The sequence below is a fragment of the Megascapheus bottae genome, chromosome 8, assembly GCF_031878675.1.
Source record: "Megascapheus bottae isolate mThoBot1 chromosome 8, mThoBot2.hap1, whole genome shotgun sequence".
Classification (NCBI taxonomy): Eukaryota; Metazoa; Chordata; class Mammalia; order Rodentia; family Geomyidae; genus Megascapheus; species Megascapheus bottae.
Genome location: NC_143516.1, coordinates 64994921 through 65010789, shown reverse-complemented (window position 1 = coordinate 65010789; position 15869 = coordinate 64994921). Strand labels below are relative to the sequence as shown.

Genomic DNA, 15869 nt, shown 5'->3' with positions numbered 1-15869 from the left:
ATCTGCCATATTTTAAAAGTTTTAACCATTTCTGTTGAGATTTTTTTCCATAATCCCTAAAATTTTTAAAAGAAACTAAAGCATAGCAGTTACATCAATTGCCATAATTCAAATTCTTGGCAAATGATACAACACAATAGTCCAGGAGCCAAGACCTCAGTTAACTAAAATACTGCTAGAATTTCTGCAATTTTCAGTCATGAATGTCAAGGCCTATCTATTGCACATTATCTTCTATTGACAAAGTTAAGTCTCAAGTCTGAGAGGAATCTTTTTTGGCCTCTAGAACTATCCACACTACTTAATTTAAATAGAATCCTATCTTTCAATATTCAGATTGTTTCCAATGAGTTCACCCTTTTGGCATGTATTGTACACCAAAAGATAAAGACCAAAGTCATAATCCCCGACTGATCCCGATGTGCTATTAGCTCTGATTCTGAAATTGTAAACTTGATTTGTCCCATCCTAAATCTCATCGGCTTCCTTACAGACATCACTTCCTGAATTGGTTACTTTTTTTAATTGACTAACAAACATAGCACCAAACAAATGAGGATAGTGTTACCAACAAGAGTTCTTTCACTAATGAAGACTATAATTCTCCTTGCTACATGACAAAGTCAATGATAGTCATCAAACATTGCTTTAGCACAAAGGATTCTCATATCATTGCTGTGTTCTAATGGAAGGACAGGTCAGCGAATGTGGTCAACACAGATTGGACACCTCAATGGAGGTTTTCAGTGAGTAGTTGTGATGTTCTGGCTTTGTACTAGAGATTATGCTGAACACTATACATCATGCTCAGGTACTATCAACATATCACTTTTTCAGTTTGGTACTGTGGCTCATACCTGAAACCCTAGCTACTTTGAAGGCTGAGAGGTTTAGCCAGCCCATGAAAAAGGTTTATTCCCACCCCAATGAATAAAAAGCTGGTGATACATGCCTGTTGTCCTAATTAGGGAAGAATGCAAGAACAGAAAAATCACCGGTCTAGACAATTCAGGCACAAAGTAAGAGCCCACTAAAAAATTAACACAAGCAAAATGGCTGGAGGCAAGACTCAATGAAACAACATCTACCTAGCAAGGGCAAGGCCCTGAGATGAAACCCAAATATGTCTTTTAAAAGAAGTTACCTTCTCAATTTCTTCCTTTTGTTATTGTCTTGTTCCTAGAATTAGACAGAAAACATAAGAATCAGAGGCACAGATGCAAAATCTACTCATGGGGCTCCTGTTCAAATGAGAAATAGAAAAGCATAAAGCCCCTTAAAATATTTTTAGTCTTCTCTTCACTACAGTTCAAATTTAAAGAACCAAAGAGACAATATGGCCACCTGTGACACTTGATGTTTAGCCAAGACATTAGACTTCCTGTGACACCTCTAGTCCAGAAGGGATACGTCTTTCTAAATGGCAAGCCCAATGCCCAGGGTCAAATCTAAAATGCTAGGCAAATATTTTGATGCTTGAAAAAAGGAGGTTCATTCTTAGTTGTTTAAGTAAATTTAATTGATCATATGTTTAGACCTCATCAGCTTACAACTTTTTAATTTTTAATATATTAATCAATTAGTTAATTAACTAATGCCAGTCCTGGTGCTTGAACTCGGAGCCTGAGCACTGTCTTTGGGCTTTCTCAAGTCTAGTACTCCACTACTTGAGCCACAGCTCCACTTCTGCCTTTTTCTACATCTGTGGTACTGAGAAATCAAACCCAGGTCTTTATGCATGTTAGACAGGAACTCTACCACTAGGCTAAACTCAAAGCCCAACTTTATTTTTTTTTCCAGTCCTGGGCTTGAGCTCAGGGCCTGAGACTGTCCTTGGGCTTTCTCAAGGCTAGAGCTCTACCACTTGAGCCTCAACACCACTTCTGGCTTTTTTCTATGTATGTGGTACTGAGGAATCGAACCTGGGTCTTTGTGCATGCTAGGCAGGCACTTTACCACTAGGCCACACTCCCAGCCCCCCAAGTTTTTATTTTTTTAAGAGCAAAAGGAAATGCCAAAAAAAGTAAACTTCTTTGGGTCATGTCAGGACAGGGAAAGTACATGAGTAACACTGTCAAATCAGAAGAGGGGACCTGTCAAGGAATAAGCAGAGCCTAACATGGAAGTAATGTGAGGTCGTGCCAGTCTCCAAAAGAGAACACAGGTTTAGATCTGTTGTCCCTACCTGGAAGAGCAGAGAGGAGGCTGTTTGATGCCTGGTTTGAAAGCAAGTTCGTATGTGATTGGATTGCACCAACAGTCAGGCCTGCATGCCACAAGAGAAAGAAGCAGAGGATGCAAGGCTGGAACACAGTAAAGAGAATTAAGGAAAGAACAAGGGTGCAGGAGTCACACAAAAAGCCAGCAATAAGGCACCTTGCCTCTGGGGCTCTGGGTGTGGGTGAGCATTCACAGACAATGATGCTGGGTGGCTACAATGACATGGCCTTCCTTCCAGCAGAAGCATGGGGAGCTGAGCAGTCATACACTAGAAAGCATTTCCACAACAGCTTCCAGAGGCCTGTGAGAAGAACAAGACAAACCAACACTGGATGTGTACAGCAAATGTTCACATGTACTGTGCCCCTGATCTGATGTCTCAGTGAACTTGATCCAAAGGGGAAGTGACCAAATCTTCAGTGAACATTCCATAGTTACATAGAGTGGGTGACAGATGGTGTAGGCCACCAGAATCCCGGTAAGATGTCCTAGCCTTCCTTGGTCACCCACAAAAGAATGTAAACTCCTATTTAGACTTCTGTTTGTCTGCCTCATCGTAATTATGACTGGATTAATTGAGCACTAATTAATATTAGGAAGTGATTATATTTAATTCTCTCAAAGGGACTCTTGCATATTCAAGAGACTCTGCTTCAGCAAGGTGACCCACTCCTCTCACCTTCTTCAGGCAGGAGTTTCAGACAAGACAGATGTTTGACAGCATCCCTTAAAGTCTGTGTTGCAGAGGATGGAATGTGAACCTAGCTGGGATCAACACATTTGTGCCTGAATTTCCCGTGGTGCTAAATGCTATTTGCAAAATGGCAACTTGCAATCAAAATTTATCACCACATTAAGAACCAATATTTACCAAAGATTTAGGGCCTCATTGAAAAACATGAGTGAGGTGAAATAATAGCTTTAGCATAATGGGAATTGTTAAGGGAGATTCTAATTCAATGCAATTAATAATTTTCATAAAATGTATTACATTAAAATTTTAATTGCTAGGATCAAAAATTACTTGTTATGAATTTTTAAAAATTACTTGTTAAGGAGCATCTTTAAAAATACTACAAATAAGGTCACCACATTACATTTTGTAGTCTTCCTTCTAAAAATTAATTTCAAGAAAATATATAAACCTATAATTATTATTTGTAGCTTTACAATTTGAATCTATAAAGATATATCTATTAAATAATTTAGACACACGAAAAGCGGCGCAGTGGAGGGCGCCAGGCTGGGAACCCAATGGCTGCAGAAACCAGCACAGAACCCGGCCAGCGAACGGTGGAAGCAGCGGAACCCAGATGCGAAACCAGAACAGCAAGCAGTGGAACCCAGACGCAGAACACAGGTGGCAGCGGAGACCCGAGGGGAGTGAAAGACTCCCCACCACCGTGGAGCACCCGCAGACGGACACAGAGGCGTGAGTAATACAGCGCATCCCCAAACACATCGGGAAAGCGGAGCAGGTGCCAAGCAATAGAACGTAACTCAGACCCCAACACCCCACCCGAGAAAGACTTGCGGGAGCAGGGGGGCAAGGAATTTAGAATCCTGTCCTCCCCTCAACAGCCCCCTCCCTCAGGCCATTGACTGGAGATTGACAGGCGGGCTACCCATAAGATCCAGCACCCCACCAAGGGAGGCGGGGCTGTCCCAACTCCCACCCACCCAATGGGCTCAACCCCCAGCCCTCTGACTAGAGACTGACAAGTGGGCGGACCCTAAGACTCAGCACCCCACCAGGGGAGGTGGAGCTGTCCCAGCTCCCACCCGCCCACCAGGCTCCTCACCCAGGCCACTGGATCTGGAGAGTGGAGCGCTTTGGGACCCTGCCTTACAACAGTGGGTAGGGGGTGCGGGTAAATAGGAGCCAGAATCTGCCCCCCCTCAATTCTCGAGCGGGGCATCCTCCAGCTGGGAATCCTGAGCAAGACACCACCGAGGGCCCCCCCCCCCCCCCGCACAGTCACAGACTCTGACAAAGCAGTGGAAACACAGCAGGGATCTGAAGGGCCGACCAGCAGCCAAGCTCCCCTTCTGAGAACCAAAAATGCGCGGCTCCGCCCTTGGAGCCCACGTCCCCAGCTGGGCCCCGCCCCTGGGAACAGAGGGGTCTCCTGCTGGTCCTGCTGAGAGCCCCTGAAACTCTCAATCCCCAGACCCTTGGCTTGGGGCCGCCCCTGGAAGCAGCACAGGAAAACGTCTGCCAACCGCACTCAGACGGAAGCTCGCAGATCCATCCCATGGTCCACTGTGAGGCCACTGGTTGGGCTAAGAGCTAGTCGCGGAGCAACACATAAGTTTTATTCTAATACTTTCCAAACTTTGTACTCAAATACGCTACCTACTTACCCCCTGACCTCTCTCATTCTATTTTTCTATCTCTGGACCTCTGCTCGTCTTTCAACCCTTATACTGCATGGATCTACACTTGATGGCTGTTGAGCAACACTGTATATCTAGGTGTTTAATTATTCTCTAGGCTCAGAGGGACTAAGACAATAGAGATTGGATTGAGAGGCTTATTGTTTTGGGTATAAATCGCTTATCAGTGGATTATTAGACTAGTCGGTAACTGCACAAAAAGAAAGAGTGATAACACCAATCAAAACTTTTGAACATCTAGAGTCTGCCAGCTACAGAGGTCTAGGTTGGTTATATCTGAAAAACTATAATCGTGTTTAGTATTAATCTTGCTCCCATTTTCAAATGGGCAGAACAAGAAACTCAAGAAAAATGTCAAATCAAGAAACAACATCCCCCACCCCCCTCCACCCAATGTAAACAGCCAATGGAACAGTCACTGGCAAACCTAGAGGAGAGTCTTCCAAGTGCTGTACAAATGCAATTGATAAACATCATTAATGAAAAATGTGAAAATATAAAGAAAGAGATAAGGGAGGAAGCCATAGCTGAACAAGAGGAAACCATAAACAAGGTGATAAGTGAAAAAGAAGAAGCCATAAAGGAGGCCATAATAAAGGTTTTTCAAAGAAAGATGGATGAATTCATAGAATCCACAAATAAAAAGGTGACCGAACTCCAGCAAATGTTCAAAGAAAATAAAGCTACTGAGCTAACCACTCAAATGGAAATCAAGGAGCTAAAGAAATCCATACATGATCTAAAAGAAGACATGCACGGCATCAAAAATGAGCAATTAGAAGCAAGGGAGATGAAAAATAAAGTAGATAGCTTTGATAGCAGGTTAGACAATGCAGAGGAGAGACTTTCCGGGGCTGAAGATAATTTAGTTATTATAGAGAAAGAACAGAAAATGAGTCAATCCAAATCTAGGAAAAATGAGAGAGCGCTTCAGGAGGTCCAAGATACAATTAGGAAGCCTAATTTAAGGCTAATTGGTATTGAGGAGGGCGTGGAGAAAGAAGTCAATGGTATTGGAAATATACTTCAGGGAATCATCTCAGAGAATTTCCCAAATATCCAGAAGGGCAGACCTATCCAGATACAAGAAACTTTTAGAACCCCAAACAGACCTGACCAGAAAAGAACATCCCACCGCCACATTGTAATCTGAACTGGATCAATAGAAACCAAAAAAAGGATCCTAAAGGCAGCCAGGGAAAAGGGTTCAGTAACCTATAAAGGAAAACCAATCAGAATAACCCCAGATTACTCAGCAGAGACCATGCAAGCAAGAAGTGACTGGAAGCATATATGTCATGCCCTTAAGTCAAATAACTACCAACCAAAATACTGTACCCAGCTAAGCTTTCATTCATAACTGAGGGAACAAAAAAACATTCCATTCCAGGGAAAAGCTGCAACAATATGTCGCAACAAAACCAACACTACAGAGAATTCTGAAAGATGTTCTGTACATAGAAAACCAAAATAAATGCAATATAGGGAAAGAAATGGCACCTAAACAGCATACCATCTAAGGACCACAAGAACTGTCAAGACACCGGCCCAAATAAAAGCTTTTAAAAATGATAGGACCTAATAAATATCTCTCAATCCTAACTCTCAATTAAATGGCATAGGCTGTCTAGTTGGATCAAAAAGCAAGAGCCATCGTTCTGCTGTCTTCAAGAGACACATCTTACCCCAAAAAACAATCATCTTTTGAAAGTGAGAGGTTGGAATAAACTCTATCAAGCTAACGGCCCCCATAAACAGGCTAGAGTTGCCATCCTCAAATCAGATAAAATAGACCAAACCAAAATTAGAAAGAAAAGACAAAGAAGGTTACTACATACTACTAAAGGGATCTTTCCTCCAGGAAGACATAACGATCCTAAATATTTACACACCCAATCCCAGAGCTCCAAACTTCATCAAGCAAACTTTACTTACACTGAAACCATACATAGATCGAAATACAGTGATTGTCAGTGACTTTAACACACCAGTCTCACCTATGGACAGATCAACAAGGCAAAAACTCAGCAGAGAAACCTTAGAACTAAACAACTATATAGACCAACTAGATCTAACAGACATCTGCAGAATATTCCACCCAGCAACAACAGAATATACGTTTTTCTCAGCAGCACGTGGAACATTTTCCAAAATAGATCACATCTTAGGCCATAAAACAAACCTGGACAGATTCAGAAACACTGAAATTATTCCATGCACACTCTCAGACCACAAAGGCATCAAACTGGAACTGAACACACATCTCCACCAATGAAAACCCTGTAACTCATGGAGACCGAACAACACATTGTTGAATCACCAATGGGTCATCGAAGAGATCAGAACAGAAATCCAACAGTTTATGAAATTTAACAGTAAGGAGCACACAAAATACCAACTCCTTTGGGACACAGCAAAGGCAGTACTCAGAGGAAAATTTATAGTGCTGAGTGCCTACAACAACAAGTTGGAAAAATTGCAAACCAACAAGTTAATGTCTCACCTTAAGCTCCTGGAAAAAGAGCAACAAACCAACCCTAATCCCAGTAGAAGAAAGCAAATTATTAAAATCAAAGCAGAATTAAATGATTTGGAATCCAAAAAAACTACAGAAAGAATCAACAAAACAAGGAGTTGGTTCTTTGAAAGAATTAACAAAATTGACAAGCCCTTAGCAAATCTTACCAAAAAAAGAAGAGAGCATATCGAAATAAACAAAATCGCAGATGAAAATGGTAATATCACGACAGAAATTACCAAGATCCAGAATATCATGAGGAAATACTTCCCAAACCTTTATGCCAACAAATTTGAGAATCTAGATGAAATGGATGAATTCCTAGCCAATATTAACATACCCACACTGAACCAAGAAGAACTAAGCCAACTCAACAGGCCTATTTCAAGCTCTGAAATAGAAATGGCAATTAGAGAACTTCCACCTAAGAAAAGCCCAGGGCCAGATGGATTCACAGCTGAATTCTATAAGGTCTTCAAAGCAGAGCTCACACCAATACTCCTCAAGCTCTTCAACGAAATTGAAAATGAAGGTTCCTTACCAAACTCATTCTATGAAGCCAGTATAACCCTCATCCGCAAACCAGACAGAGATTCATCAAAGAAAGCAAACTATAGACCTGTATCTTTGAAGAACATCGATGCAAAACTTCTCAACAAAATACTGGCCAACCAACTACAACAATTCATCAAAAAAAATTATACACTATGATCAAACTGGATTCATCACGGGGAGGCAAAGCTGGCTCAACATACGCAAATCAATTAATATAATTCAACACATCAACAGGAGGAAGGACAAAAGTCACATGATTGTCTCAATAGACGCGGAAAAGGCATTTGACAAGATCCAACACCCCTTTATGTTAAAAGCTCTGGAGAAACTAGGAATCCATGGAACATTCCTCAATATAATAAAGGCTGCGTATGAGAAACCTACTGCTAGTATTACACTTAATGGTGAAAATCTAAAGCCATTCCCTCTAAAATCAGGAACGAGACAAGGATGCCCACTCTCTCCACTCCTCTTTAACATAGTACTAGAATTCCTAGCCAGTGCAATAAGGCAAGAAGCAAGCATAAAGGGGATCCAAGTAAGGAAAGAGAAAATAAAACTATCCCTCTTTGCAGATGACATGATTCTGTATTTAAAGAATCCTATAGACTCTACTCCCAAGCTCCTTGAGCTGATTCAAAGCTTTGGAAGAGTAGCAGGCTATAAAATCAACTCTCAAAAATCAACTGCCTTCCTTTACGCCAACAGTGAGAGGAACGAGGCAATAATCAGGAAAGAAACTCCTTTTACAATAGCCTCAAAGAAAATAAAGTACCTAGGAATTAGCTTAACTAAGAATGTAAAGGACCTTTTTGACGAAAACTTTAAAACCCCAAAAAAGGAAATTAAAGCAGAACTAAGGAAATGGAAAAACCTCCCATGCTCCTGGATTGGAAGAATCAACATTGTGAAAATGACAATCTTGCCAAGAGCTATCTACAAATTCAATGCAATACCCATCAACATCCCAATGTCATTCTTTAAAGAAATAGAAGAGGCAATCCAAAATTTAATATGGAATAATAGAAGACCCCGTATAGCAAAAACACTTCTTAGCAGAAAGAACAGCGCCGGAGGAATTTTAATTCCAAACTTTAGACTCTATTACAGAGCTATAATTCTCAAACCAGCTTGGTACTGGCACAGGAACAGGCCTGAAGACCAATGGAATAGAACTGAGGACCCAGATATTAAACCACAGACCTATGGCCACCTAATGTTTGACAAGGGAGCCAAAAAAATAGAATGGAAGAAAGACAGCCTCTTCAACAAGTTGTGCTGGCAGAACTGGTTAAGCACTTGCATAAAAATAAAGCTGGATCCCTCTTTGTCAGCTTGCACTAGAATTAACTCCAAATGGATCAAAGACCTGGAGGTAAAAGCTGACACACTGAAAACTTTACAGGAAGGAATAGGAGATACACTAGGCCTCCTTGGCACAGGTCGAAACTTTCTTAATAAGGACCAAGAATCACAACAAATCAGAGAAAGGCTGGATAAGTGGGACTGCATTAAACTGCAGAGCTTTTGTATTGCAAAGGACATAGCTAGTAAACTAATCAGGAAGCCTACAGAGTGGGAGAAGATCTTCACCAACCAAACAACGGACAAAGGCCTCATATCTAAAATATATCAACAACTCAAAAAATTGAATCACTCCAAAACTAACCTCCAAAGTAACAACCATCCCATTAAAAAATGGGCCAAAGACTTCAAGAGAGTCTTCTCTGAAGAAGAAACAAAAATGGCCTATAGACACATGAAGAAATGCTCAACATCTCTGGTCATAAAAGAAATGCAAATCAAAACATCTCTAAGATTCCACCTCACTCCAGTTAGAATGGCCAAGGATCAGGAAAACGAATGACAACAGATGCTGGAGGGGATGTGGCCAGGAGGGATCACTACTACACTGTTGGTGGGAGTGCAAACTCGTTCAACCACTATGGAAAGCAGTGTGGCAGTGCCTCAAAAGGCTAAACATAGAACTCCCCTATGACCCAGCAATTCCACTACTTGGCATTTACCCAACCATCCAGAAACAAGGACATACTAAACCCACTAGCACAACAATGTTCACTGCAGCACTATTCCCCATAGCAAAGATATGGAACCAACCTAGATGTCCCTCAGTTGATGAGTGGATCAACAAGTTGTGGTATTTGTACACAATGGAATTCTATGCTGCTGTCAGAAGAATGACATTGCCCCATTCGTTAGGAAATGGAAAGACTTAGAAAGAATCATATTAAGTGACGTAAGCCAGACTCAAAGGAACTTAGGCTCAATGGTTTCCCTCATTCGTCATAATCAGTAGAAACCTTGGGCTCTACTAGCAGAGATTTGCAATAGAGCAAAATCTTGATACATAAGGCCATATAATGTGAAGCTAATTGAAAGGACCTCCAGGATATTGAAACAAAAGCCATATAATGAATGATTGTTGTCCTTAATGTACTATGTTGTCTCTCATCTTCTTTGCTGTCCCTTGGTTATCTCATATTGGTATAGTATCTCACTTTGTTATCTGATATATTGAATTTATTTGTATTTGGATATTTGAAATTTCATAGGGAAGGGGGGAAAACCAAGACAGGTGGGGAGTGTGGGGGGGGGAGGGAAATGGGTACCAAGACATGTGAAAGGGTATCAATGTATGTAATTAATGCACCTTCTATCTGGCAAATATCATGTAACCCTTTACTAATTACAATTAAAAAATTTAAAAAAAATAATTAATTTAGACATCACAAAAACAACTAATCAAAATGATGCAATATAGTATTTTATACTGAGCAGACTGTTTCATATATTGTTTTTTTGTGGTTAGTTGTGGGGCTTGAACTCAGGACCCCCATGGGCCCTGTCCCTGAGCTCTTTACTGCTCTACCACTTTTCACAACTCCACTTCTGGTTTTTTGGTAATTAACTGGAGATAAGAGTCTCACAGACATTCCACGGAAGATGGCGGCGGTTCAGGGTGAGACTTACTGAGCTCCTGCCAAGATTCATGTACTGGCAGTGCAGGAGACAGTCCTCTAACAGAAATTGATCCTAAGTAAGCTTTAGGACCACAGGGAACTCAGACAGAGAGGAAAAAAAGGAAGAATACCAGCGCGAAAAGAGAGCGCAGAGCTCCACCGTGGAGCAGCCTGGAGACAAAGGCTCTTCTGAATCACAGCAGAGAAAGCGCTGTCTCCACAGCAGCACAGACCCGCCAGCTGCAGACAGAGCCACACAGAGCCTATGCGAGCCCAGAGCCCACACCCGGCCGTGCAAGGACCTGCCAGCTTCATGGAACTGGAGAATCCAGCAATGTGTGAGTACCTCCAAGAAGTTTCCACTTCTGCTCCAGGAACGGCATTGGGAGGGAGCCCCTCCCCCACCAGCTGAGAGCAGCACCATCTTGACTGCTGGCAATGACCCAGGGCAAAGCAATTGGAGCCTGAGAGGTGGTGCTGACAGTGCCACCTAACTGGCAAAGGATTTCCCAGAGATCCCTTAGCCAGAAATCCAGCCCCAGTGCTGCTGAAGTCCCTCCCCCTGCGCTGCCCGCAGACCTGGTAAACAAAGCCGCCTGCAGATCTTTTAGCTTGTTTTACCAAACAAGCAATCTCATCTGAAAAACCGCAAAGCCAAATCACAAGAGAAAATGACTTTGTGAAGTGTTTAGAACCCGAACTTAGTGGAGACACAAGTTTCCTAACCTCTCCCCCCACCAAAAAAAAAAAAAAAAAAAAAAAAAAAAAACCCTGAAGAATACTTTTTTTATCTTTTCTTTTTATCCCATTTTATTTTCATTTTTAAATGTTCTTATTTTTCTCTTTGCCATTTAACCTACACCTTTTTTTCTAATGTTATGATTCATTCCTTTTTTTCCTTTTTTTTTTTTCTCCTTTCTTTTCCCGCAATCCTGCTGTCACTGTGGTCATTCCTAGAAACACAGCGACAGCTCTGTGTACAGTTTGAACAAAAATGATATCCATATTGATACAGTCACCTGATTTTTAAACTCCAGGTCCTCAACCCTAATATCTCTTGGATAAGAACTCAGAACAGTGAAGAATCTCCCCCCACCTTTTTTCTTTTTCTTTGTTTTTGTTTTTTTTTTTGTTTTCGTTTTCGTTTTGTGTGTGTGTGTGTGTGTGTGTGTGTGTGTGTGTTGTTTTCTTTTATTTTGTTGCTGTTTTGTTTCTTTTTTCTTTTTTTTCTTTTCTTTCTTAAATTGGTATCATTGAAATCTCCTATATCAACCTCTCTCTTTTCTCTATATATTGTTCTTATTACTCTTCTTATTTTGATAAGTTTTATCTAAGTTCATCTAAATTTTCTACACAAATACTCTACCTGTCTATCACCTTAGGTCAGTTGTCCTTACACGATAACCTTTCTTCATTACTATAATATTCTTACACTCCTGTATTATTCTTTTCCTACCTCCCTTGTTGTCTTTCATATTATTTTTCTATCTCTGGTCCTCTGTTCATCCTTCAACTCTTATAATGCATGGATCTACATTTGATGGTTGTTGAGCAATGCTGTGTATCTAGGTGTTCAATAATACTCTAGATCCAGAAGGACTTAAATACAATAGAGATTGGATTTAGAGTCTTATTGTTTTGGTCATAAATTGGTCATCTGTGGTTGTATTAAATTTGTATGCAAGTGTGCAAAAAGAAAGAGAGAGTGTTATTACCAATCTAAAAGAGCTAATATCTATTGTCAGCCAACTAAAAAGTCTAGGTTGGTTATATCTGAAAAATTATAATCGTGTTTAGTATTAATCCTCAAATGGGCAGAACAAGAATCTCAAGAAAAATGTCAAATCAAGGAATAGCATCTCCAACCCAACATAAACAGGCAATGGAGCAGTCACTGGCAAATCTAGAGGAGAGTCTTCCAAGTGCTATACAAATGCAATTGATAAACATCATTAATGAAAAATGTGAAAACATAAAGAAAGAGATAAGGGAGGAAGCCACAGCTAAACAAGAGGAAACCATAAACAAGGTGATATGAGAAAAAGGGGAAGCCATAAAGGAGTCCATAATAAAGGTTTTTCAAAGAAAAATGGATGAATTCATAGAATCCACAAACAAAAAGGTAACTAAACTCCAACAAATGTTCAAAGAGAATAAAGCTGCTGAGCTAACCACTCAAATGGAAATCAAGGAGCTAAAAAAATCCATACATGATCTAAAACAAGATATGCAAGGCATCAAAAATGAGCAATTAGAAGCAAGGGAGATGAAGAATAAAGTAGATAGGTTTGATAGCAGGTTAGACAATGCAGAAAACAGAATTTCCGGGGTTGAAGATAATTTAGTTGTTATAGAGAAAGAACAGAAAATGAGTCAATTCAAATCTAGGAAATATGAGAAAACGCTACAGGAGTTCCAAGATACAATTAGGAAGCCTAATTTAAGGCTAATTGGTATTGAGGAGGGTCTAGCGAAAGAGGTCAATGGTATTGAAAATATACTTCAGGGAATCATCTCAGAGAACTTCCCAAATATCCAGAAGGGAAGGCCCATCCAGATACAAGAAACTTTTAGAACCACAAACAGACCTGACCAGAAAAGGACATCCCACCGTCACATTATAATCCGAACTGGATCAATAGAGGCCAAAGAGAGGACCCTAAAAGCAGTCAGGGAGAAGAGAACAATCACCTATAAAGGCAAACCAATCAGAATAACCCCAGATTTCTCAGCAGAGACCATGCAAGCAAGAAGAGAATAGAACAATATATACCATGCCCTGAAGTCAAATAACTACCAGCCAAAAATACTGTACCCAGCTAAGCTCTCATTCATATCTGAGGGAACAATAAAAACATTCCATTCCAAGGGAAAGCTTCAACATTATGTAGCAACAAAACCAACACTACAGAAAATTCTCAAAGATGTTCTACACATGGAAAACCAACACAAATGTAATACAGAGAAAGACATGGCAGCTAAAACTCATAACATCTAAGTACCACAGAAACTATCAAGACACAAGGCCTAATGAAAGCTTGTAAAAGTGTCAGGAACTAATAAAAATTTCTCAATCCTGACTCTCAATATCAATGGACTTAACTCTCCAATTAAATGGCACAGATTATCTAGTTGGATCAAAAAACAGGATCCATCATTCTGCTGTCATCAAGAGACACATCTTACCCCAAAAAACAAACACCTTTTGAAAATGAGAGGTTGGAATAAACTCTATCAAGCTAACGGCCTCTCATATCAGATAAAATAGATTTCAGACTAAAATTAGTGAGAAAAGACAAAGAAGGTTACTACATACTACTAAAGGGATCTTTCCTCCAGGAGGACATAACCATCCTAAATATCTACACACCCAATCCCGAGCTCCGAACTTCATCAAGCAAAATTTACTTTCACTGAAACCATACATAGCGAAAAGATAAAGTCATTCCCTCTAAAATCAGGAACAAGACAAGGATGCCCACTCTCTCCACACCTCTTTAACATAGTATTAGAATTCCTAGCCAGTGCAATAAGGCAAGAAGCAAGCACAAAGGGGATCCAAGTAAGGAAAGAGGAAATAAAACTATCCCTCTTTGCAGATGACATGATTCTGTATTTAAAGAATCCTATAGACTCTACTCCCAAGCTCCTTGAGCTGATTCAAAACTTTGTAAGGGTAGCAGGCTATAAAATTAACCCTCAAAAATCAACTGCCTTCCTCTACGCCAACAGTGAGAGGAATGAGGCAACAATCAGGAAAGCAACTCCTTTTGCAATAGCCTCAAAGAAAATAAAGTACCTAGGAACTACCTTAACTAAGAATGTAAAGGAACTTTTTGATGAAAACTTTAAAACCCTGAAAAAGGAAATTAAAGCAGAACTAAGGAAATGGAAAAACCTCCCATGCTCCTGGATTGGAAGAATCAATATCTTGAAAATGACAATCTTGCCAAGGGTTATCTACAAATTCAACGCAATATCCCAATGTCATTCTTTAAAGAAATAGAAGAGGCAATCCAAAATTTAATATAGAATAATAAAAGACCCCGTATAGCAAAAACACCTCTTAGCAGAAAGAACAGCACAGAAGGAATTTCAATACCAAACTTAAGACTCTATTACAGGGCTATAATTATCAAAACAGCTTGGTACTGGCACAAGAACAGGCCTGAAGACCAATGGAATAGAACTGAGGACCCAGATATTAAACCACAGACTTGTGGCCACCTAATCTTTGACAAGGGAGTCAAAAAAATAGAATGGAAGAAAAATAGCCTCTTCAACAAGTGGTGCTGGCAGAACTGGTTAAGCACTTGCAGAAAACTAAAGCTGGATCCTTCTTTGTCACCCTGTGCTAGAATTAACTCCAAATGGATCAAAGACATGGAGGTAAAAGCTGACACACTGAAAACTTTACAGGAAGGAATAGGAGATACACTAGACTTCCTTGGCACAGGTTGAAATTTTCTTAATAAGGATCAAGAATCACACCAAATCAGAGAAAGGCTGGATAACTGGGACTGCATTAAAGTGCAGAGATTTTGTATGGCAAAGGACATAGCTAGTAAATTAATTAGGAAGCCTACAGAGTGGGAGAAGATCTTCACCAACCATACAACAGCCAAAGGCCTCATATCTAAAATATATGTACAGCTCAAAGATGGGACAAAGAGTTAAAGAGAGTCTTCTCTGAAGAAGAAACTAAAATGGCCTATAGACACATGAAGAAATGCTTGACATCTCTGGTCATAACAGAAATGCAAATCAAAACAACTCTAAGATTTCACCTCACTCCAGTTAGAATGGCCATGATCAAGAAAACGAATAACAACAGATACTAGAGGGGATGTGGCCAGGAGGGATCACTACTACACTGTTGGTGGGAGTGCAAACTCATTCAACCACTAAGGAAAGCAGTATGGCAGTTCCTCAAAAGACTAAACATAGAGCTCCCCTATGACCCAGCAATTCCACTACTTGGCATTTACCCAACCATCCAGAAACAAGGACATACTAAATCCACCAGCACAACGATGTTCATTGCAGCACTATTTACCATAGCAAAGATATGGAACCAACCTAGATGTCCCTCAGTTGATGAGTGGATCAACAAGATGTGGTATTTGTACACAATGGAATTCTATGCTGCTGTCAGAAAGAATGACATTGGCCCATTTGTTAGGAAATGGAAAGACTTA

General features: G+C 40.3%; 1 protein-coding gene across 1 annotated transcript in view; it reads right to left on the bottom strand.

Moving 5' to 3' along the window:
* The window catches only part of LOC150060068 (uncharacterized), a 158475-nt gene that overhangs the window by 119571 nt on the left and 23035 nt on the right, over window positions 1-15869 (bottom strand). The window contains exon 3 of the mRNA XM_090337777.1: window positions 1145-1179. Within this exon, the coding sequence (XP_090193903.1) occupies window positions 1145-1179 (35 nt within the window). The remainder of the gene's footprint in view (window positions 1-1144; window positions 1180-15869) is intronic.